At 43.3% G+C, this 21,976-nt stretch overlaps 1 protein-coding gene across 1 annotated transcript in view; it reads left to right on the plus strand.

The window, feature by feature from the left end:
* Positions 1–21,976, plus strand: part of ADGRL3 (adhesion G protein-coupled receptor L3) — a 553,885-nt gene that overhangs the window by 509,050 nt on the left and 22,859 nt on the right. The window contains exons 20-22 of the mRNA XM_086746193.1: positions 12,995–13,163; positions 16,101–16,226; positions 18,850–18,946. Coding sequence (XP_086602319.1) covers positions 12,995–13,163; positions 16,101–16,226; positions 18,850–18,946 — 392 coding nt within the window. The remainder of the gene's footprint in view (positions 1–12,994; positions 13,164–16,100; positions 16,227–18,849; positions 18,947–21,976) is intronic.

Here is a 21,976-nt window from a genome sequence, read left to right on the forward strand (position 1 = left end):
GTTTCTAGATCTTTTTTACTTAGTCATAAGACTTTACAACTTGGAAATAGTTTGTAATACCAAAGGGTCTGGAATTGAATATTGCCTTGGGTTCGCCTGGGGGACTTGACTTGCAGAACAGCAGCACTTGAATCATTCGTTACTTCTGGATTTATGGTTGCTTGGGAGTGCACAGCAAGGACACGGTACAATGAAGGGGTCCAGCTCTTTGGAGCGTGCCCAGTGCAATGTCTGGGTGCAGAAGGCCCAATCCTGTATCTTCAGCGTTCTGAGTTCCCGGCAAAGTAAAGGCTGAAAGTCTGTGGCAACATGCAGACTCCTTTGGAGCAGGAAGCTAGGAGAGGAGGTGTATGCGTTGGTGTGAGTGGTGGAAAGGGCAAGGTACAAAGGGTTTGAAACACAAACTAGTGAATGCAAACACTTACAGGAGCCACAGTGAACCTCTGTTAAACATGACCCAAAATTCTGACTGGCCATTACCTATAATGTATAATGTTAAATAAAATAGCAGCGCCTGTAAAGAATGAGCTTTCTGTTAAGATTTTCATACAGCTCTGTTAACAAAATAGACTAACTCAGTGGGCTATTCAAGAATAGGGCATTGAAAATCTCTCCTTCCCACCCAGCTGTGCTATATGCAGCATTTTTAGACGACTCTGACAGTAGATTCAGAGTGCAGCAGCTCCAGGGATGCCTTTTGAAGAGGAATCGTCCCTGGATTTCTGCTCTAAGAAAGGATACTCTGATCCTAGGGAACAAAAAAGAACCCCCAAGCCAATGCTTGGGTCTGGATAAACTCAGATAAGAAATTGTGTATTTTAACAGTGCTTGGGACATGCAGGCAGCGTGTTCTCTGTCACCAGAAAATTTGACAGGAGTATTTTGCAAGGATGACCAAATGATCTAGGTACTTCTGAAAATGAGGAATAGCTTTTTCTCTCCCTTAGAAAACCTCCCCCTGTGCAAAGTTCTGACGTTAGCTGTGGGGTACTGAGCTGGGCATTAGAAACTGCCTGCCTTACTTTCCTTGTACAATAGCCCAAACTATGGTCTTTGTGTCTCATATGGCTTTGAGAGAGAGTACCGTGCCTTCACAAGCCCAGTGGTCAGCTTAGCATCTGCCTGGATCCTGTGTAAGAAAGCACCATGCTTCCTAGTCCCCTAGGTAGCTCAGTGCTGATCCTGTATAGCCTTCATCTGCATCTTTGCATGAGCAAACTTTGAAGAGGCAACCTAAAGCAAATTCAGAAAAATCACTTGGAGTTAGCACAAAATTAAGTATTTACAAGCTTCCAACCAAGAAAAGATACAACACATTTATATTTTGCCAGAGTGCAGAATTTGTGAGCACCTTGGAGGAAGAAACCCTGCCAATGCTGAAAAAACATATGCAACTGCACTTCTGTCTGGGTGCCATTTTCGGCCAGTGATGTTGATGGCAGCATCCAGGTTTTTTTTTTTTTGTTACAATCTGCTGCTGTTTCAGTTTTTCACAGGAGGGTTTGGTTAATATCTGACTCTTTTGGCTTTGGACTTTGCTTGTTTATGTATAGTTTTTTGTGATGGCTGCATTAATGTTGAATGGTGATTATAAAGCACTAATCTTTCCACTGACAGGTGTCATCCTTTCTGAATTAAAAAAAAAAAATCAATCAGTGGTTATTGATTTGAGAGAGTATCTTGGAAGATATTAAATACCTAAGGTCTTTCTGTGAACCCATATATCATGATTATTGTTTTAAAAGGCCATCCATACATTTAAGTATTTTATCAACAAGCCCTACTGGTGTTATTTGGATAATACAAATGTGTCTAAAGGCTTTGCTGAATCCGTATCATGTGGAAACAATCAGATATGTGGTTACACACAAGTGTGGTTTGAATAATCATGCCATGCCTTTGCAAAGTTACAAGGAAGGAAGCAAACAGGGTAAGCAATTCTGACAGTAATTAAGTACTTACAGAAAATGAGACCAGCTTAACAGAATTACTCTTTCCAATTGCAATAATTAAGAACAAATCTCAGAAAGCAGACCACAACTTTCTCAAATTAGTTGATGGGGAAAGGATGATGCTTTGCCTTCGGCTGAAAAAATCAGGCATAGGTTGCCCCAGATCCTGGGTGTGCAGATCACATAGGGCCAAGGAGGTTTGGCCTCATTTATCTGGATAAAATTTTCAGAGCTATGGGTGGAAGTAAGTTGTGGCTTTCAATCTATATAGAATTTCCTTTATGCCAGGAGGTAGGACCCCAACCTTTACAGATCTCCAAGGCATGTAAAGCCAGAGATTTCTTCTACAAATTAAGCTGTAACAGGCCTGCTGACCCTCAAGATGGTTACAGAGGTCTTCAGGGGACTGGCCACCTCCTGTCAAAGATGATGCAGGAGCCAGAAAATGAGACTTGGAAATGATGGCTTGAAAGCTGTGTGATGAATGCCAGCAGCCTAAGGAAGGCGATTAGGAAGACATTTGGCTTCATGCCATCAGCATGATAATTTTGTCACAAAATGTGATGGCAAAATCCTTTAAACACTCTTTTATTGCTTGCAATTGATTTTTCTCACCATGAAGACGCTCTTTCACTAATTAGCAGTGAACCTGTTTGCTTTATCAGAGGAGTGCTGGACTTTCCAACTCCTTCCTGTAGATTTTCAGCAGTTCGATAAATCAATCTTTTCTAATCCTTGAAATTAAAAAAAAAAAAAGGAGGAAAGAAAATAAACATCCCTACTGCCTCATATTGGCAGGCAGTGGGGAGACACAATAGCATGCTTTATTTTGTGTTTCTCTTGTGCTTGCCCGCAGGAGACATCTGTCCCTCTGCTTTATTTGCGCCATATTAAAATGAATTCCATGGTTCTTTCCAAATGCTTTAAAGGGGGCACATCATCCATCTATTTTTATCTGGGTTTCATCACCCGTAACAGCTACTAAGGGTCTTGTGTGCTTACTTTGGCATTTTTGTTCACTAGCCAAACTGTGTTATTTCGGGGCCCAAGCGATGATCCATGTGCGGAATGAGCCTTTTCTTGCTGTCAGAGAGATGGGAAAATACTTTGAGTTGTCAAAAGAGTGGTAAATTTGAGTTAGGTAAAGTTAAACCATAAAGGGTTGCATAAAAAGACAACATCTGAAGTTGATTAGTTGTGTAGGGTTTTATAAAAGACTCAGTTTTACTGCAAGCGTGGCTGAAATCTACACTTTGTTAAATATAAAAAAAAAAAAAAAGAAAAAAAAAAGAAAGTAAACTCTTTTCAAAGTGTAAGAAGACTAGACATTGAGAAAAGAGCTGAATAGCTGGTTTTTGATAACAGGCTTTCTGTGTTTAGCAGCGTTTTAGGACCAATCTGTGTGTGAATGTAAATTTTTGCTTTACTTTTCCTGCTGAAAAAAAAAAGTGAAGGCTTTAGCAATCCAGGATATTGCTGATCTGCATGCATAGAAGTGATTTGCACCATATAATGTAAGTTGCAGATTGTCTGTGCCTCTGTATTGGGCTGTCACTGTATATTTTGGCAATTAGGTCGCCTTGTGTCAAAAAGTTATATGTTGGAGTTTTAAAAGAATAGGCAGCGCAAAAGGGATTTCCAAGCTTAGACTGCATTTCTTTTGAAATTCCTTAAGCATCTAAACAAGGAGATAAGTAGCTAATTTTAGCAACTTTTTTTAAAAGTACAGGTCTGGAACTATCACAGGAATATAGAAGGTAATATGAAAAATACTTTCTTATCATTGAAAGAGAAAGTACTCTAGGAAATTGAAAGACATCTAACTTAAATATAATTAACCTTTAGAAGGCTTTGCCCCAAGGTAAAGTCAGGAGTTTTTTAAGATTAGAAAATGAATTAGGCATTTATATGGATTGGTAGATCATCCACTATCCATCATCTGGGCTGTGAAGAAACACAAAGGAGGTGAGGTAAGATTTTGCAGGTTAGAGGAGTAACACAACCACTAAAGATCAGCTTTTAACTTCAAGTATTTGAAAATGAAGCACCCATCTCAACCATCATTCAGGTTTCCTCTGCAGTCAGTAGAGAAAGGTATTTCTTCAGAGAATGGCAAAGCCTCATCTACCTTAAATACCTGTTCTTCTAGGGGACAAGTTGATCTTTGGGGGTAGCAGTGTACCCTTAACTATGAATCAGAGTCACACAGTTTAAATTCAACGGGCTGCATCCCTTAATGCCAGGAAGTGGAAGAATTTATCCAAATCTGGAGAAAGCACTTTAGACCTAGTGTATCAAGTGGTGCTAGGCTAGGTTTTCCAATGATTTCTACTTTTACTATTACTTGCTTGTACTACTAGTGAATATAATCTCGGTTTTCCAGTTAGCAGCTCCATTTTCCTATAAGCTAAGGCTTCTTATGGGGCTTTTCTCTTGTCTAAGTGATGTTTTTTATGTATTGCAGATAATGACACAGTATTACTACAGCACTGATAGGTTTCACGGACTTTACCAGGGGGAAAAAAACCACTCTGGAGTAATTTTTGTCAGACATAAATTGTTGCTAACACAAGAGTTAACCCTCTTACAACACCTGAGTTTGTAAAATGAAAAGGAATACTCTGTATTTCATAGAATCATAGAATATTACGGTTGGAAGGGACCTTCAAAGGTCATCTAGTCCAAACCCCTGCAAGGAGCAGGGACATCCCCAACTAGATCAGGTTGCTCAGAGCCTCATCCAACCTGGCCTTGAACGTTTCCAGGGATGGGGCTTCCACCACCTCTCTGGGCAACCTGTTCCAATGTTCCACCACCCTCATTGTAAAAAATATTTTCCTAATATCTAATCTAACTCTACCTCCCTCTATTTTAAAACCATTACCCGTAGTCCTGTCACAACAGACCCTACTGAACAGCCTCTCCCCATCTTTCTTGTAGGCCCCCTTGAGGTACTGGAAGACTGCTATAAGGTCTCCCCGGAGCCTTCTCTTCTCCAGGCTAAACAGCCCCAACTCTCTCAGCCTGTCCTCATAGGAGAGGTGCTCCAGCCCTCTGATCATCTTCATGGCCCTCCTCTGGACCTTCTCCAACTGGTCCATGTCCTTCTTATGTTGGGGGCTCCAGAACTGGACACAGTACTCCAGGTGGGGTCTCACCAGGGCAGAGTAGAGGGGCAGGATCACATCCCTCAACCTGCTGCCCACACTCCTCTTGATGCAGCCCAGGATGCGGTTGGCCTTCTGGGCCGCAAGCGTGCATTGTTGGCTCATGTTGAGCTTCTCATCCACCAGCACTCCCAAGTCCCTCCCCTCATTCTCTGCCCAGCCTGTATTTGTGCCTGGGATTGCCACGACGCAGGTGCAGGACCTTGCACTTGGCCTGGTTGAACTTCATGAGGTTGGCATGGGCCCACCTCTCCAGCCTGTCAAGGTCCCTCTGATGGCATGCCTCCCCTCCAGCTTGTCGAAGGCACCACACAACTTGGTGTCATCGGCGAACTTGCTGAGGGTGCACTCTATCCCACTGTCCATGTCGCCAACAAAGATGTTGAACAGGGTCAGGCCCAAAACTGTGGGGTAACGTTAGACTCACGTGGCGACTCACGCACTGGACGCGGATGAATCCATCAGTGCAGGGGTTAGGTGTGTCCATGTGTGTGGTGGGCACAGATAAGTCCAGGACTGCAGGGGGCAGGTGCGTCCACGTACGTGGTAGGCACGGATAAGTCCATGAGTGTAGGCGTAGGTGTGTGGCGGGCATGGATGGGTCCATGGGTGCAGGGGGGCGGGTGCGTTCGCATGCGTAGCAGGTGTACGGGTATTTAACCCTGTGTTGCGCAGCATTAAATTGAAGGCTTGGCTTGACGGTATCCATGTGATGCCCTGCTTTCCCCGGAGCGGGGCTTCAGTGCGTGCGGGGTAGGTAAGCCGGCAAGAGAAGCCTGCAAAAACGGACCCCTGAGGAACGCCACTCATCACCAGTCTCAACTTGGACATCGAGCCATTGACTACCACTCTCTGAGTGTGACCATCCAGCCAATTCCTTATCCACTGATTGGTCCATCCATCAAACCCATGTCTCTCTAGTTTAGAGAGAAGGATGTCATGCGGGACAGTGTCAAATGCCTTGCATAAGTCCAGGTAGATGATATCCATTACTCATCCCTTGTCCACCGATGCTGTAATTGCATCATAGAAGGCCACGATAAGCCCTTAGTGAAGCCATGTTGGCTGTCACCAATCACCTCCTTCCTCTCCATGTGCCTTAGCATGGATTCCAGGAGAATCTGCTCCATGACCTTGCCAGGCACAGAGGTGAGGTTGACGAGCCTGTAGTTGCCTGGGTCCTCCTTGTTTCCCTTTTTAAAAATGGGGGTTATGTTACCCCTCTTCCAGTCATCGGGGACCTGACCAGACTGCCATGACTTCTCAAATACAATGGCCAGCGGCTTGGCAACTTCATCTGCCAGTTTCCTCAGGACCCACAGATGCATCTCATTGGGTCCCATGGACTTGTGCACCTTTAAGTTCCTCAGATGTTCCCGAACTTGCTTTTCTGCTACAGTGGGCAGTTCTTCATTCTCCCAGTCCCTGCTTGTGCCTTCCAGAGCTTGGGTGGCGTGACAAGACCCCTTACTGGTGAAGAAAGGCAAACAAGTAATTGAGCACCTCAGCCTTCTCCATGTCCTGGGTAACCAGTTCACCCCTTGCCTTCCAGACGGGGCCTACATTCTCCCTGGACCTCCTTTTGTCCCCGTCATACCTATAGAAGCCTTTCTTGTTTCTTTTGATGTCCCTGGCCAGATTCAATTCTGTCAGGGCCTTAGCCTGTCTCACCTGATCCCTGGACTCTCACACAGCCTCTCTATATTCCTCCCAGATTACCTGTCTGCTCTTCCACCGTTCTTTACTTTGGTCCAGGAGCTCCGTGCTCATCCACACAGGCCTCCTGGCCTTTTTGCCAGACTTGCTCTTCATCGGGATCCACCTCTGCTGAGCTTGGAGGAGGTGCTCCTTGAATATGGACTAACTTTCCTGGGCCCCTCTTCCCTCCAGGGCCACATCCCATGGCACTTGGCCCATCAGATCCCTGAAGAGGCCAAAGTCTGCCCTCCTCAAGTCCAGGGCAGAAAGCTTCCTGTGTAGCTTCCTTGCTGCCCCGAGGATCTAGAACTCTACCATCTCATGGTCACTGCAGCCAAGGCTGTCCTTTAGTTTCACATCCCCCACCAGCCCTTCCTTGTTGGTGAGAAGCAGGTCGAGCATAGCGCCCCTCCTCGTTGGCTCCTCTATCACCTGTAGGAGGAAGCTGTCGTCCAGACATTCCAGGAACCTCCTGGACTGCCTGTGCCCTGCCGTGTTGTCTCTCCAACAGATGTCAGGGTGGTTGAAGTCCCCCATGAGGACCAGGGCTTGCGACTGCTTGGCTGCTCCTATCTGCCTGTAGAGGGCCTCATTCACTCTGTCCTCCTGGCAGGAGGGCTGACAGATCCACCATAATGTCCCCTGTCCCTGCCCTTCCTTTAATCCTGACCCATAAGCTCTCTGTCAGCTCCTCCTCCATCCCCAGGTGGAGCTCCACGCACTCCAGCCAGTTGCTGACATAGAGAGCGACACCCCCTCCTTATCTCCCCAGCCTGTCCTTCCTAAAGAGCCTACACTCCTCCATCCCAATGCTCCAGTCGTAGGAGTTGCCCCACCACATCTTCGTGATGCCAGCAAGGTCGTAGCCCTGCATGTGTGCACATATCTCTAGCTCTTCCAAGAGCTATTTCATGAGGGGTATAAGAGACTAAGTACTACAGGCCCCCTGTGTAGAGATTTGAAGTATTTGGGAGTTAGGCGTCTTTGAAAATCTCACTTCTTTAGGTACCTTCTTTCTTTGGGCAGTGGATCCTAGGCCTATCTGGGTTGGAAATGGGGTACAAAATGCTCAGGTCTTTTTGACAGTTTTCTCCTGAGTTGCTTTGAAGTGCTAGCCTCAAGCTAAAAGGCAATCTGAGTTTACAGATTTCGCCTTTTGTCTGTACAAAGATGAAATGGAACCTTCAGCTACCTTGAAGAAAGGCTATTACAAATCACTGAAAAACTTTGTGAGGGTCTTGATAGCAGCAACAGAGTAAAAAAATTCCCTAATTTTCTCTTTATAAGCTATCACCAGCAACATTTCAACAGTAAAATCTTTACCATAAAATCTTTACCATAAAACCTGAATGCTTGTGAACACAGTAATAGAAATTCATGTCCTGCTCCTGCCCACCTTGCTGGGCTGCAGGGAGCTGTTAATGGCTAGGTGGGGGATAGGGACAGAGGCAGGGAGAGCTACAGCTCAGCTACCTGTCAGTGACGTGGGGACAGCTACCTTTTCCCCAACATGGTGTGTCCTCTACTTGTATCTCACTACTCAGAGTGGGGTTAGGGGAAGTATTATGAGCATGGCCCGATCCAGCCCATTGGATGACTGTTCCCTCCCTTTCTCAAAGACCCTTGGTGAACATGCCAGGGTAAAACTGGGACTGGCAACATTACTGCCTCTTCTCTCTGTGCCAAAGACAAGGTGGGGAGAAGATCAGAACGTTTGCACAATATAGTCTGTGAAATCACCTTCCTCCTATGAGGACTAAATCCTGCTCATACTTAGTATCCCTCTCAGTCAGAAGTTACTGCTGAACATCATTCTGCTTTAATACAGCTTCTTTCTAACTTGAGCTGAAGCAGGTCACCTCCATGTGGAGCGGTTTCTTTAGCAGAGGGTACAGTTTGACAGGTTGCCAGTATTGACTGAAGGAGATCTCAGCAGGATTGATTGGGGCAATGAGGCAGGGGAAATGAGATGAACATATTGAGTCAGCCTCCATCTCTGGCACTTGTGGTGGCCGCTGCAAGGGACCACATGTTCAAAAGCTCTATGCCAGGAGGGAGAGGAGGCCTGAGAGTTGGCCTGCCCTCTCCACGTGTGGTACATCACCCACCATGCAGGCAGTTAGACACAGAGCTGGTGCCAGAAGGTCAGGAAGACTCTCCTAGGAAAATGTCTGTGACTAATCTTTTGTCCCCATAGTGGCAAAAGCTCATTTTTAGTAGTCCATCTTGGCTTCACTGCAGCAGGCTGCTTTGCAGTCTTGCTTGGCAGAGTTCTTTCTTTGTCCTTCCCTGTGAAATGCGAATAAATAGGTCAATGCTTTCTATCACTCAGGGCTTTAGAAGATCCTAATGCCATTATGTCAGAAATAAGATAATGCTACAATCTGACTCGTAAGTTGACAATTTGTGAGTCACACTTATGAAAAAGTGAATGGCAATAAAGAAGTTCCTGTAATACACTACAGCACTGCAGACAAAGAGTGCTGGAGGCACGGTGAAGTTTTACCACCTGAATACCTGAAAGCCTGTGGTGGCTATGCTGAAGTTTCAACACTCATCTTCTCCAGAAATGCTCACGATTTTTAAAAGAGATTTCAAAGTCAATTGACAACTGCATGAGAGCCAGGAGGGGTAGCTGCAGCTTATAGCTCACTTCTGTACATGAAGCCATCATTCTTGGTCATGTTTCAGTTCCCTGGGGCAACAACCCAGGCTGGCTGGTGTGTACCAGGTGCACCTGATACCGGTCTGCCTTTGGTTTTGATGATGGCTGGTGGGACAAGGGAGGGGGACTAGTAGTAAGCTATCTTCTCTATGTTGTTATATTTCTAATTTTGGTGTTCTTGTCTTTATGTCTATGCATTCTTTAGCTATGAGGATAACAGACCCTTCATCAAGTAAGAATGACCTGAATGGCTGATAAATTTCATTTATCAGTGTGGTCTCGTGAACCAGCTGTCAGATCAATATTGAAAAATCATTAAAGCTTCTGTCATTCACATTTGAGGCAGAAGAGCAAACTGTGCAGGAAAATGGTCAGGCATACAGCTAACGTGCAGAGTAAATGTGCTGCATATGTATTGCCAAGCAATTATCACCATATTGGCTTTATATTATTTGACTGGACATTACTTGAATTTAAGGTGAACATGCCCAAGTTAATCCTACATAGTACAGACTTGTTATACCAATAGCAACCCTCTGGTCCACTGTGCTCTGTGACTGAGAGTGCTTTATGGTAATATAAGTACAGAAGTAAATTTTCAGAAAGGTGCATGGGTGGTAATCCCCATTGTTTCTGTTCTAGTTAATAGGAGCAGTGCAAGCAAATCTATGTTTGGTGCATTGGAGACTGTCTCCTTACTCACTGGAGTACCTAATTGTCACTAATTGTAAATCTCTGATTTTCAGTTCCACCAAAACATGGATGGTTTTGTTTCTTTATTGCTATAAAATTGCATGACAGAAAAGAAAAAAACATTAAAAAGCAACAGCAAATCTGTACAAAAAGCAAAGCAAAAATCACAAGCCACACAAAAAAAAAACTGTGAAGAAAGCCAAAAATGCCTATAAATTACATGTCTTAGGGCATCTGTGCTTTTTCTTCTGCAACCAAAAAGTAATGCACAGTAGCACAAAATAGAAGCAAATCACCTTTGCAGTAGACTTTCAGTTTGTTCTTCTGGTGAAGAGTCCTTTGTGTTCATTCTTGCAGCATCATTCCTATGTTCTCTTTCATTGCTTGGTTCTTTTTTTTTTTTTTCTGTGAATATGGGGTGGAGCTATTCAAAGTAACCTCCATGCGCTCTTTATCTCCAGGTCTTGTTTTCTGAAGTACAACACTGTAATGAGTGTAGTTTGCATTACTGAGGGTCTTCTCACCCACAGATTCCTTTCCATCACTGAAGACAGCATATTTCCACTAAATAACTGCTTCACACCTGCACACCTCTCCAGCCAACGGCTCTTTAATCAGGTTAAAGAACTGGCTGTGGTTTGGAGCAGAATAGTTTTCTGATATCCTGGCAATCATTTTTAAAAGACTCTGTAAATACAGAAAGCTTTTAATTGTGGAGGAGAAGAGAAGCAGGAGGAAAAACAAAGTGTTTTCCACTTCATTTTTGTTCCTTTTTAAGGAAAAAAAAAATCATTTGTATTTTTTAAATTGGCATGCAATTAAGATGATAATGTGCTCTCACTGGTGGTGGAATCTCAGAGAGAAAAATATGCCAAGCAGCTGAAGCTGTAAGCTTTATCTAGTGGCTACCTTTCTGAAGGATTTTAAGAGTACATTTTCAATTTGCATTGTGCTAAATATTTATTAGCAGGATTGACTGGAAATGCTTCAGAGGAGCTGTTCTGGTCTGCTAGATACATAATAGTGATTTTTTAAAACTGCCTTAAGAAGTAGTTACCTTAGGGAGCTCTTCTCGTCGTGTGGTTAAATAATACATACTTTATAAACTTCCGTAGAAGACTTAATTCTGTACTTTCATTCTAAAAGGAAAAAAAAAACCTACAGAAAACATGAATACATCATCAGTGTGCTTCTGTTTGTTTCCTGCTAAAAGGAAAAGGATTCAAGACTGCAGCTGCCATGGAGTTTCCATAGTAGAGATTGCCTGCCTGACCTCTGCAGGACTTATTTTTTCCCTTAGCTGCTGCTGTTTCATCTTTCTCCCTTTCTCCATGCTCTGCTTAGCAGATGGAAGCCCAAATATCCCCAAAACGTGGACAAGTTTCTAAAAGGCTGAAGTGGCTTAGAAACATAGGCTCCCTGTGAGCCTTTCTGTAGCACCCCAGGCTGCTTTGGGGTGGACAGGGAAGCAACGATATTGGCTGGCTGCAAGCATGTCTGCTTTGGGGAACCAAAGGGTTAAACAGTGAGGAAGGAGTGCAAAGACTGGGTATCATTACACTCATTTTTATGATGTTACACCTAATGATACCAGATGAAGACAAGAAAAAACACAACCCTGAGGGAAAGCGCAAAGAGATGCTCATGATGCTGCTTCATATACGCTTCCCACTGTGCTTCCTAGCTAGACGTTGTGTGGCAGCAATTCCTTTAAAGTTGTAGGTAATTTAGCATGTGGAAACTAGGGAGATGGCTAGGAACAGGACCCAGTTTCTATCCTGCTTGTCACACTTCATCTCATGTTCTGGTGTTAGAAGATCAGTCTCTGAGAAGTTAACTTAGCAGATGACTACATGTTATTTAGCAGGGTAACATGGAATACTTCTCTTGCCAGCCCAGCAGACGTTCCAGCTTTCCTGAAAGTGCACTGAAAAAAAATAACATGCAGCAGCCATCCCATGTCCCCAGCTCTATCCGTCCAAGCAGAAAGTTGCTGGGGGAAAGCAAGCAGAAACTGCAGGCTACTCATGTTTTCTTGAACGTTTTGAGGCCAAGCAGTGACTGCACCCCTCCTCCTGCTTCCCTCCTCGGGTGGAGCAACCAATAATCTTAGATTTGCAGCTCGTATGAAGAAAGATTGCCCCTCCTTTTCTCCAAGCAGAAGTGTGGCAGTTTAGCAAATGTGGTGTGTGAGTGCCTATACGTATATTTCCCCTCATCACAAGGTGGAAGAAGTGTGAAGCAGCATCGCAGAGAGTGTCCATGTGCGGAGCTGATCTCACAAGCAGTGAGGGCTTGCCCACCTGCTTGTAGTTATTTATTTGGGTTACAGGCATATGGGAGACTAGCTGAAATGCAGCAATACATGTGTCTTGGTATTAAGCTTAAAGAAGCTAATCCAGCTGCCACTTCTAGCCCAGTGAAACCAGTGGACACTTTAAAAGGTATATTTACAGTTGATGTTTTGGTTGATTTATTTTGTTTTCCTGCCATTTGCAGAAATAGCATCTACATGTCATTTACATACACGCTGCTTTTACATTTAAAAAAAGAAAAGAAACATCGTGGTTACAAATATGCATTAATTATGATAAATTTCTATGTGCATAACATTTCCATTTCTGTATGTTTTCTCAAGCTTGAAGATTTGTACACTGCATCCAGCTTGAAGACAAAAGTCCCTACAACTCATTTTGATACACTATTTTCTTTTTACTAAAGCAATGGGCAAAGTCTTCCTGCTTGTATTCATGTGCCTTCTTTTGTAGATGAAAAAGCAATCTCTTTGTTGTTTTTTTTTTGTTTGTTTCTCATAACAGGTCCTGGGTTATAGGTGCAATAGCCCTACTCTGCCTATTAGGACTAACCTGGGCATTCGGACTCATGTATATTAATGAAAGCACAGTCATCATGGCGTATCTCTTCACCATTTTCAATTCTCTACAGGGAATGTTTATATTCATTTTCCATTGTGTCCTCCAGAAAAAGGTAAGACAGATGGTTCCCAGCAGCAAGAGGTGGTAACGGGGTGTTTTGTTGCCTGACAACAACAGTGTAGCATCATCTGTGTGCTCTGAATTCATCTCATGCAGATTTATCCCTGTGCACCTAATAAGGGGGGTATTTAGACTGGAAACTGGCAAGATGCAGGGGAATGAGATGATAATGAAGGTATGTGGCAGTGGCATTTCAGCAGCTGGGGTGCTGGCGACTAGCACATCCTCAGAGGCAAGCAAAAAGGCAGCTAACAGTTTGCAGGGTTTTTTGGTAGTGAACCTGTAAAAGGACTTTGCCTGCTATCGGCCAGATTCTCCTTTCCTGTATGCAAGCATAAGACAGGAGTAACTCCATGAGCATCTGGAGGGTCTTCACATGGCTGAGTGCTCGCAGCAAAATGGAGCTTTACGTCCTCGTTTGCAGCACCTGCAAGAAATCACCCCTTTCTATAGCAGTATATATGGGTTGATGGTATGTAACGGGGGCTGCTTCCCCTGCTTTTTTAAGAACTGAAGGACCTGTGCTCTGCAACAGTTCATAACGCTCTGCATTGCTTGGTTCTAATGTGGGCTTTTGGAAATCTTCAAAGCAAGCATGTTAAGTGCTTCTTGATGGAACTTGAAGTATACCTCAATTAACATTTGCAAGATAACAGTGGAGTAACTTAGGTAAACTCTGGGGGAAAAAAAATAAAAATAAATATCTCTGTGTGTATATGTAGGTTGAACTTGAAGCCTCTGACAATCAGTAATAAATATTTTTAAGAACCATTTTATTCTCCATTGGAATTCAGTAGTACAGAGCTCTCCACTTATGTGCATTTCTGCTGATAATCTTTTATATTTATCTTGGTTTCAAAGGGCAGTTTCTTAATCCAATATAAACATAGGGAAGAGTTATACATGGATACATCTGGATCCCGGTTTCTCATTGTAACCAGTGGCGTTTTGTGAAATGGCTTACTGGGTAAAGTCAGGGTCATGTTGAGGTCTGTTCTCCATTCACGAGCTCTGCGCTTGCTCCTGTGTTATCCACATTCTCCTGTAAGGGGAAGAGAGATCTCACTTTTGAAAACAAGCAAAATTCATCACGGCAAGTGAGGTCCACAAGCAATGCCTCTGGAATGATCTGTAGAGCTGTGTGAAGATGTCATTCTTGAAACCAAAGGAAGACTTTTGAGGTTCAGAGTCTTGTCCTTGTCATTTCATCACATATTTGTGCATTCTAAAACACTTAAAAGCTTTATCTAGATGCAAGTGCCTGCTGATGATCCCAGAACTTGCAGAAAGAAAATTTCCGGGCAAGTTGATAATAAGAATGTACGCAGTATCACTGTCACTAATTAAATCTGCAGATGCCTCTTTGACGAGGAGTTTAAATTTCTGCACTATTCTCACTGGTCCATCCTCTCACCTCTGATGCAAAGGGTCATCCCAGCATGGCACCACAGCCTCCTTGGCTATCAGAGTGCTCGCTCAGCATGGGAGAACCATTCTCTTTTCTATCTCAAGCCAGTCTACTCCCTTAAACCATCACTGATGGCTGTGGTATTGCTCCTGATTTATGGCTGCATAGAGGGAAGAGAATGTGGCTGGTACCTTGCTGTGGGGTGGGTGTATCTCTCTGACCCAAGACATGAGGGAAGAATTATTTGAGAGGAGGAAAAAAAAAAAAAAAGTCCTTTACTCTCCTATATATCATGGACTAGAAAATCAGCAAAAAGCTGCAGAGAGGCAAGCAGTGGGTGGCTAATTAAAGCAATTGAATTATTTTCTCTCAGCAAAGGATTGATTAGGCACTTGAGCATGTTGGGCACTCATGGTATTGTGTTTGTCTCAAGCACTTAAGGAAGAGCGTAATGAAAAAGCTGTAATTTGCTATTTCAACAGTTTTTTATAGAATCATAGAATGGTTAGGGTTGGAAGGGACCTTCAAAGGTCATCTAGTCCAACCCCCCTGCAAGGAGCAGGGACATCCCTGACTAGGTCAGGTTGCTCAGAGCCTCATCCAGCCTGGCCTTTTCACAGAGTTTTGAAATGTTCATTGACACTGGCAAAATTTCACTGCTAACTGTCTGCTCCAACGAACCTCAACTGGTGTTTTGGACATGCAGGGGTTTTTTTGGGCTTTTTTTTTTGTCAATGGGCAACATGACCTGCTTTTGGCTTTTCCGTACAGTCTGCTCATTTTCAGTCTAGTTCCATCTGGTTTCTGGGTATTGCTGCCCATAAAAAGTCACACCTGAAACAGTCAAAGCTTAGATCCTGCCCTGACACAAGTCAGCATAGTTCCCCTGAAGCAAAAGAGGTAGCACAGCATTGCTCTAGGCAAGGAGTTGGCCCAATTTGACTGGGATGCCCATTTAAAACATGACCGACTTGCATGGTGCTGTGGGAAAGCAGGCTCCAGCCACTCCTGTGCACTGGGAATATAATCTCTAGGGCTGCTGGCTCTACAGTTTCCTCAAGTTTCAGTTTGACTGCAAGAAATAATAATAATAAAAAATCATCAATAGGCCTTATATGTTTATTTTGGAATTTTTCTTCTTAGTCTCCTGCCAGAAGCAATAACTTTTAGTACCTTGATGAGCCAATACACTAGTTTATATCAAATCTATCAGTATATTAACTTTGAGTCATAGTGTATCTATCTGTAGTTTCTCCCATGCTCCTTTGAGGAAGCTACAACTGACTGGTGTCAACGAGCAGTTTTGCTGCATAAAAGCAGTCCCTTATGCCGTCGTAAACAGTGAGCTCTCGTATCAAGATCATTCAGCTGGAAGGTGTGATAGGCTTCTTCCCTGCATACTGCAACAGCTATTGTTTTAATGAACCAGTGATGAAAAATCAGGGACCATGTTGAAAATTGGAAGGCAGTGGGTTGGAGGAGAACCTGCCCACTAACCACCATTGCTCTTTCCCTGGCTAGGTACGTAAAGAGTATGGAAAATGCCTGCGCACACATTGCTGTAGTGGGAAAAGTACAGAGAGCTCTATTGGCTCAGGAAAAACCTCGGGGTCACGGACACCTGGAAGATATTCCACAGGCTCACAGGTAACCCGCACTTCTTGTTCCCTCTGAAATGCTTTGCATCACCATGCCAATACCCTTTGTCGCTATGCTCCTCTCTATGTGGGAAGCTCCTCTCGGCACCAAATGAGCTGCCTTAGGGCTCTCCCCAGTGCACATGCAGAGATTTCCCTCCTTCCTGGGCCTGAATTCAACACAGTGGCTTCCCTTGGGATGTGACAGCAATTAGTGCCTCTCTGAGAACCTTCTAAGTAATTGTAATGAGAATAAAAAGTCCAAATTTGCCTTCCAGAGGCAGATGAGTGGTCATTACTTGAGCTGTGCTGCCCACTCTCCATGGAACTCCGGAGACAGGAGCATTTTGTCAGCTCTGCTACATCCCAGTACATCCCTTAATCAAGAGCTGAAGGTTGTTTTCTGTGCTATTGTCATATACAGTAATGATGCTATAACAACCAAGTATTTTTCTTGCTAAAAAAAAAAAGACTACAAGAGTCTTGCAATAGCCTTCACAGTGAAAAGGCTTGCTTTCTGGTGTTCAGTGGTTTGATCAATTCCTTGCCTCACTCAATATGTCTTAGTTTATAGACCTCTTAGGAGAATCCATTGGGGTCAGATTATCTTATTAAGTCACTGGATTTGCTAACACATTGGTCACCTGAAAATTCAGGTTTTCTGTAGTTTGTGTGTTTAGTAATTTTGAAGCTAACTTGTGCATACAGGTGCAGATTTAGGGACAAATAGTTCATATAACATGAAGATGCTTACTTCTTAATCAGCAGAAACCAAACACAAATTTATTCAGTATTACTTATGGAAGTAATTATACATGACAGTTCCACTATTAAATTATGGAAGACATGCAGTGAGTAACCGTTTATAACCTCCCAGGAAAACCTAATTTGCGATTTATGTCTTGCAGCAAATTATTATTTATTTTCAGTTGTTTCCAAGATGTCATCCAAGAGCTCCATTTTGGCATTTACGTAGATCTGGATGTTATGCAGGGCAAATAAGAGCAATAGAACATGGAGCCTCTCTCCAATAGGCCATCAGATCCCACAGTAATCGATAATATAAAAACTCACTATATCCAGCAACATTTAAGTGGCTGGTTTGAAAGCCTTTGGTTTTACATAACTTAACTACTGGATAGGTGCCCTCCTCTCTAAGAAGAGTTGACTTTAATGGGCCCTCCCTCTTGGCAGTCTCAGCACAAGAAAACAAGCCCTTTTGAGGGTGAACTGAGTCTTTCGGCAGCAGTCTCCTCGTGGCAGGCAAGGTTTGAGGTACCAAGGAAGATTATTTTGCCTGCAGAAGCTTGTACTCAGGAGTATGGAAGTGCCTGAGACCTGTTGTAAGCAGGAGAAACCTCACACGGGTGATAGAGAGTGGATGGAGATCAGTCTGAGTTGTTGAAAGCATCTGAGTCCTACCTAACTTTTGAATTGAGAAGTCCATGAGGAGGAAAACTCCTAAGATCCTTCTGTTCTCTGAAAAGCACTTAAGAAACAGAATAATTAATCCGCAATGGATCATGTCAGAGAAATACAATATATTAAATGTCCAGGTGAAAATTAATTGCTTTAAAAGTGCATAGGCCTCGTGTCACAGATTCTGTTACTACATATGTGGAGGCACTTTTCAGCTGTGACCACATGAGTAAGCCCTGGAAGATCACACATGGCTAAGATCCCACTTATTGGAATGACTAGATTTTTAGCCATTAGGAAAAACATAGTCTGTCACAGTGGGAACCAGCCTTCCTGATTCCCTAGACTGCCTAGCACCACTTTCATGCAGCCGTGGGACACATCCGTCATACTCTGAGAGATCAGATGAGATATAGTTTCCCGTGCGCACCCGGATTCCTCAGTCATCTTCACACAGGGATTGTGGTTGAACCACTTGCAAGATGCATATTGGCTGACTTTTTGATCTTTTGCAAGGTCTAGTTGGGGAGGAGCGAGACAGTGGCATGAAAGCCACAAAGGCAGATACTCCACAGCATATTTGAGAAACAAATCAGAAGGCCAGTTTATTCAGAATACTATTTCCTCAGCAGCAGAAGCTATACCACAGATGGCGAAACCATCATAGATTTTTCAGTAGGGGAACAGAAGTCATTCATTTGTGGGGGATTTTTTTCCCCCTGATGTTCCCTAAGATGGACAGTAGCTGTAGAAAACTTCATTCAGGGACAGCAAGACACAGATCAAATCTTCTGTTACACTTCACAAAAAATAAGACACAAGCTATCTGAGACAGTATGGGAAGCATGTGTGCTTCTGTGTGTAAGTTATTTTTCCGTTATTTGGTGCTATATTGGTAAATCTGTAGCTCACATGGGTCTGAGTTTCTGTCGTATGCGATTTCTGTTACTTTTTAAAATTAAGATTAAATTAAGATGTAAGCAATCCAATTATGCACTTTTTTGAGAGAGGCAGTTGTGTTATGAAGTTAGGCAGGCAGGGCCTGGCATGCACAAGGCAGATTATACCAAAACAGCAACTGCTTGCTTACAGCGGGCTAGAAGCAAGTCTCATCCTGAGCTAGACATGGCAATAGAGATCTTTAGTGGGGCAGAAAGAAACCTATCTGCTGCTGCTAAAAATTCATTACCTGCTGTGGTTCAATCCCTCTTCAGAGCCGGATTCGTAGGATGTGGAATGACACAGTTCGAAAGCAGTCCGAGTCTTCCTTTATTACTGGAGATATAAACAGTTCAGCTTCACTCAACAGAGGTAATTATAAACTATTTTTCATATCTCTAACTCTTGTGATGGCTTTAAGGAGTAGTCTGACATGTGTTGCCCCTTTCCCCCACTCCCACCTCCTCTTCACCTTGAAAGGCACTGGACCCATATAAGAAATGTTACAATGATAACTGAGAGGAGGTTTTGTGGTGGTTGTTGCCTTTTTTTGCTTTTCTTTCTTTGTTTTTACACATGTATTTTCAAGAATTGTAATTTCTGGAAGAGAGTTAAGAAAAGCAAAAAAGAGAAATTAAATGAAGTTGAAAAGAAATCTCCCCTTTCTCTCAGCAAACTGCTGGTACCAGAAGCTGCTGAGGTGCCAGATCTCATTGCTGACAGTGCAAATGGGCTGTTACAGCACAGTACAGCCTGTGTTAAGCATTGCAAGAGTCCTGGCTGTCCTGGGTATGTAGCAATACTGTCATCTTTGCAGAAGTGAAAATGGACAGCAGAGCATAGATGTAAGAAAAAATTGTACTTGGAACAAAATTGTCTGTATTGATGTTAATATAGCTAGTTTGAAGAGCTGACTGATGTGAACTTTATAGATATCTGTGGAGGAAAGACTATCAGAAACGTATATGCCAGACAAGATGTGGTGCCCGGCACAAGAGGAAATCTGAGCAGCTTTTTCAAAAAAAAAGTCTTTTTTCAAGGAGTTGCAGGAAAATAATGGTTAGGGAACACCAGAATAAGAGACTCAGAGATTGGTTTCTTTCTCCTTCAGTACAATTACTTCATGGCTTAGCCTTGAGCAACCAGATGCCAAATTCTTTTTTGTATATCTGCCCAGTTGACGCTGGAATTAAGAGGGGATAAAATTGGGATTACTGGGCCCAGTAGTTCTCTGATGATGGTAAAAATCAAGAGCATTTCATGTCCTGATGGCTGGACTGCAAAGCTCAACTGAGAACTGAGTTGGGACTTTGGTTCTTTCTCAGTCTTTATTCACCCAGAATTCCCACTGAATTTAGGGTGAGTTTTGCCTGAGGATAGACTTGAAGGATTTTGACTGTGCTGTTAGTCATATTGACTACTGAGGGCTGGGGAACTAGAGGTTCTAGAATTGCATATTCAGTTCTGTGAACATTATAGATATTGCCCAAATCAGTGCAAAGGGAAAGACAGTGTAGTTAACATGGAGATACACTTTTCTCCCTCAACCCACTCTGATGGTTTTTATGCCAGGATATATTCACTTTACACTGAAGATTCATTGATAAAGACAGCTATAAGGTGCTGTTACTGCAAATGCCTGATTTATCCACATGCGTTACCCTTGCTTCTCTCTCTGTCTTTGCATCAAAGGCTGGAGAGCTACAGCCAGGCTTCTCCAGAGCTAATTTAGAGGGGAATCGTTTGTCATACAAAGGTTACAGCAAGATGGCTGTTCCCTCAGCCATCCATTGCTCCGTCTCGGCAGAAAACCAAAATATGTTATGCATGAAATGTTCACTCCTTTAGTTAGCGCAGAAGTTGACTTGTCTTCTGATGCAGCAAAGGCTACAAAGTGAAATGCTTTAGCAAACAGGATCTTCTGGGCTCATCGGCAGAAGAAAGGCAGTTGTCATCCCAGTGTGGCGAGAGCCTGTTACTAGATGTGCCAGTTACTTAATGGTCATCTGGGAAATTAACAGCTAGGGGATGCATCTTCAAAGCGGATTTCATCCAGCTATCTTCCTTGTGTAACATCAGATGAGATGAATCACCTGAAGGACCTCAACCTCTCAGCTGACTACAGAAACAGCCTGATAACTGTCTAGGAAGGGAAGTCTTTTAGGTAGGACACGTAAGTGACTTGAGTAAGTTGTGCTATTGTACAGGGGCATCCTCCCTCTTTTTCACACAGGTGGGCACAATATTTGTTGTTTTTTTTCTTTTCTGGTAGATAGAAGTATCTGCAAAATGGAAACTAAAACATTTATTTGGGAGTTAGCATCTCCAAAGCATCAAGTGGTCAGTTCTGCCACGAAAATACACCTGACATAAACAGTAAGCCCAGCTGCATAGAGCCCAGATATTTCACACTTTATCCAGTTTATTCCAGCTGAAAAGAAATGTTCGTGGTCTTAGGGCTTTGCATAGAGCGTAAGTTGTTTCTTCCGTCTCTCCAGAGAGAGCTGCAGCCTGAACAGACCAGTGGGGCAATGCAGTTTTCACAGTTCTTGTCTTCCTCTTAATATTTTAATATATATCAAGCTTTAAAGGAGTTGTTTCATTAATGTTTTATTTACAAGCATGCAATAAAAGCTCAGAGGTATTAAGTGCGAGCCTTGAATTGTATAGTTAGTAGCTTTCTCTGCCTAAGGTTGATACAACAGGCTCACATACCTATTCAGGAGTCCCTCTCCAGCCCTCCCAACCTAGACATCTTTTGTGTGAAAATATCTGTATTATCGCAAATTAAACATTCTTTGTCCACTGGTGTTTTTCCTAGAGCCCTCAAGCAGCAGCCCTCTTTCTAAAACAGGGAGAAAACGATCCTGTCTCCCCAGAATCGCCCCATCCTCCTGGTCCTGGCACAACTCCACTTCTGCATGTCCTGGGCCAGCGCTGAGTTTTCATGTTTCTGTCATAGTAGCAGAAAGCAGTGAGACATCCTCCAAATGGGATACTTTCTCATTTAAGCCTTTTTTTCACTGATCACAATAATAGTACTCATAGTCCCCTGATGCTTGAAAACATCCTGGGCAAGACTGCTCTAGCTATCCATATTCCTGTATGATGACCAGCAACTCTCTATACCATCCCATCCCCTCTCCTCCTCCATCAAGCTCCTGGGCATCAGTCTGGAATATGGTGTCTGTGTTACTGCATCCTTCCTTTAGACATGTAACTATATCTTTCTCTAATTTAGCAGATACCACACTGCCTATGGCTTTTTTCAGCTCCAGGTCCTCTTTTATCTACTACTCTCCTCCTCAGACTAATTGGCCATAATGTTATTTTTTTTATTACCATTTCTCATACCAGGAATTTCAGACATAACCCCAAACTTGCCTGACGTAATGTGTTCTG

This window comes from Chlamydotis macqueenii, chromosome 4, assembly GCF_036417535.1.
Source record: "Chlamydotis macqueenii isolate bChlMac1 chromosome 4, bChlMac1.mat, whole genome shotgun sequence".
Lineage (NCBI taxonomy): Eukaryota > Metazoa > Chordata > Aves > Otidiformes > Otididae > Chlamydotis > Chlamydotis macqueenii.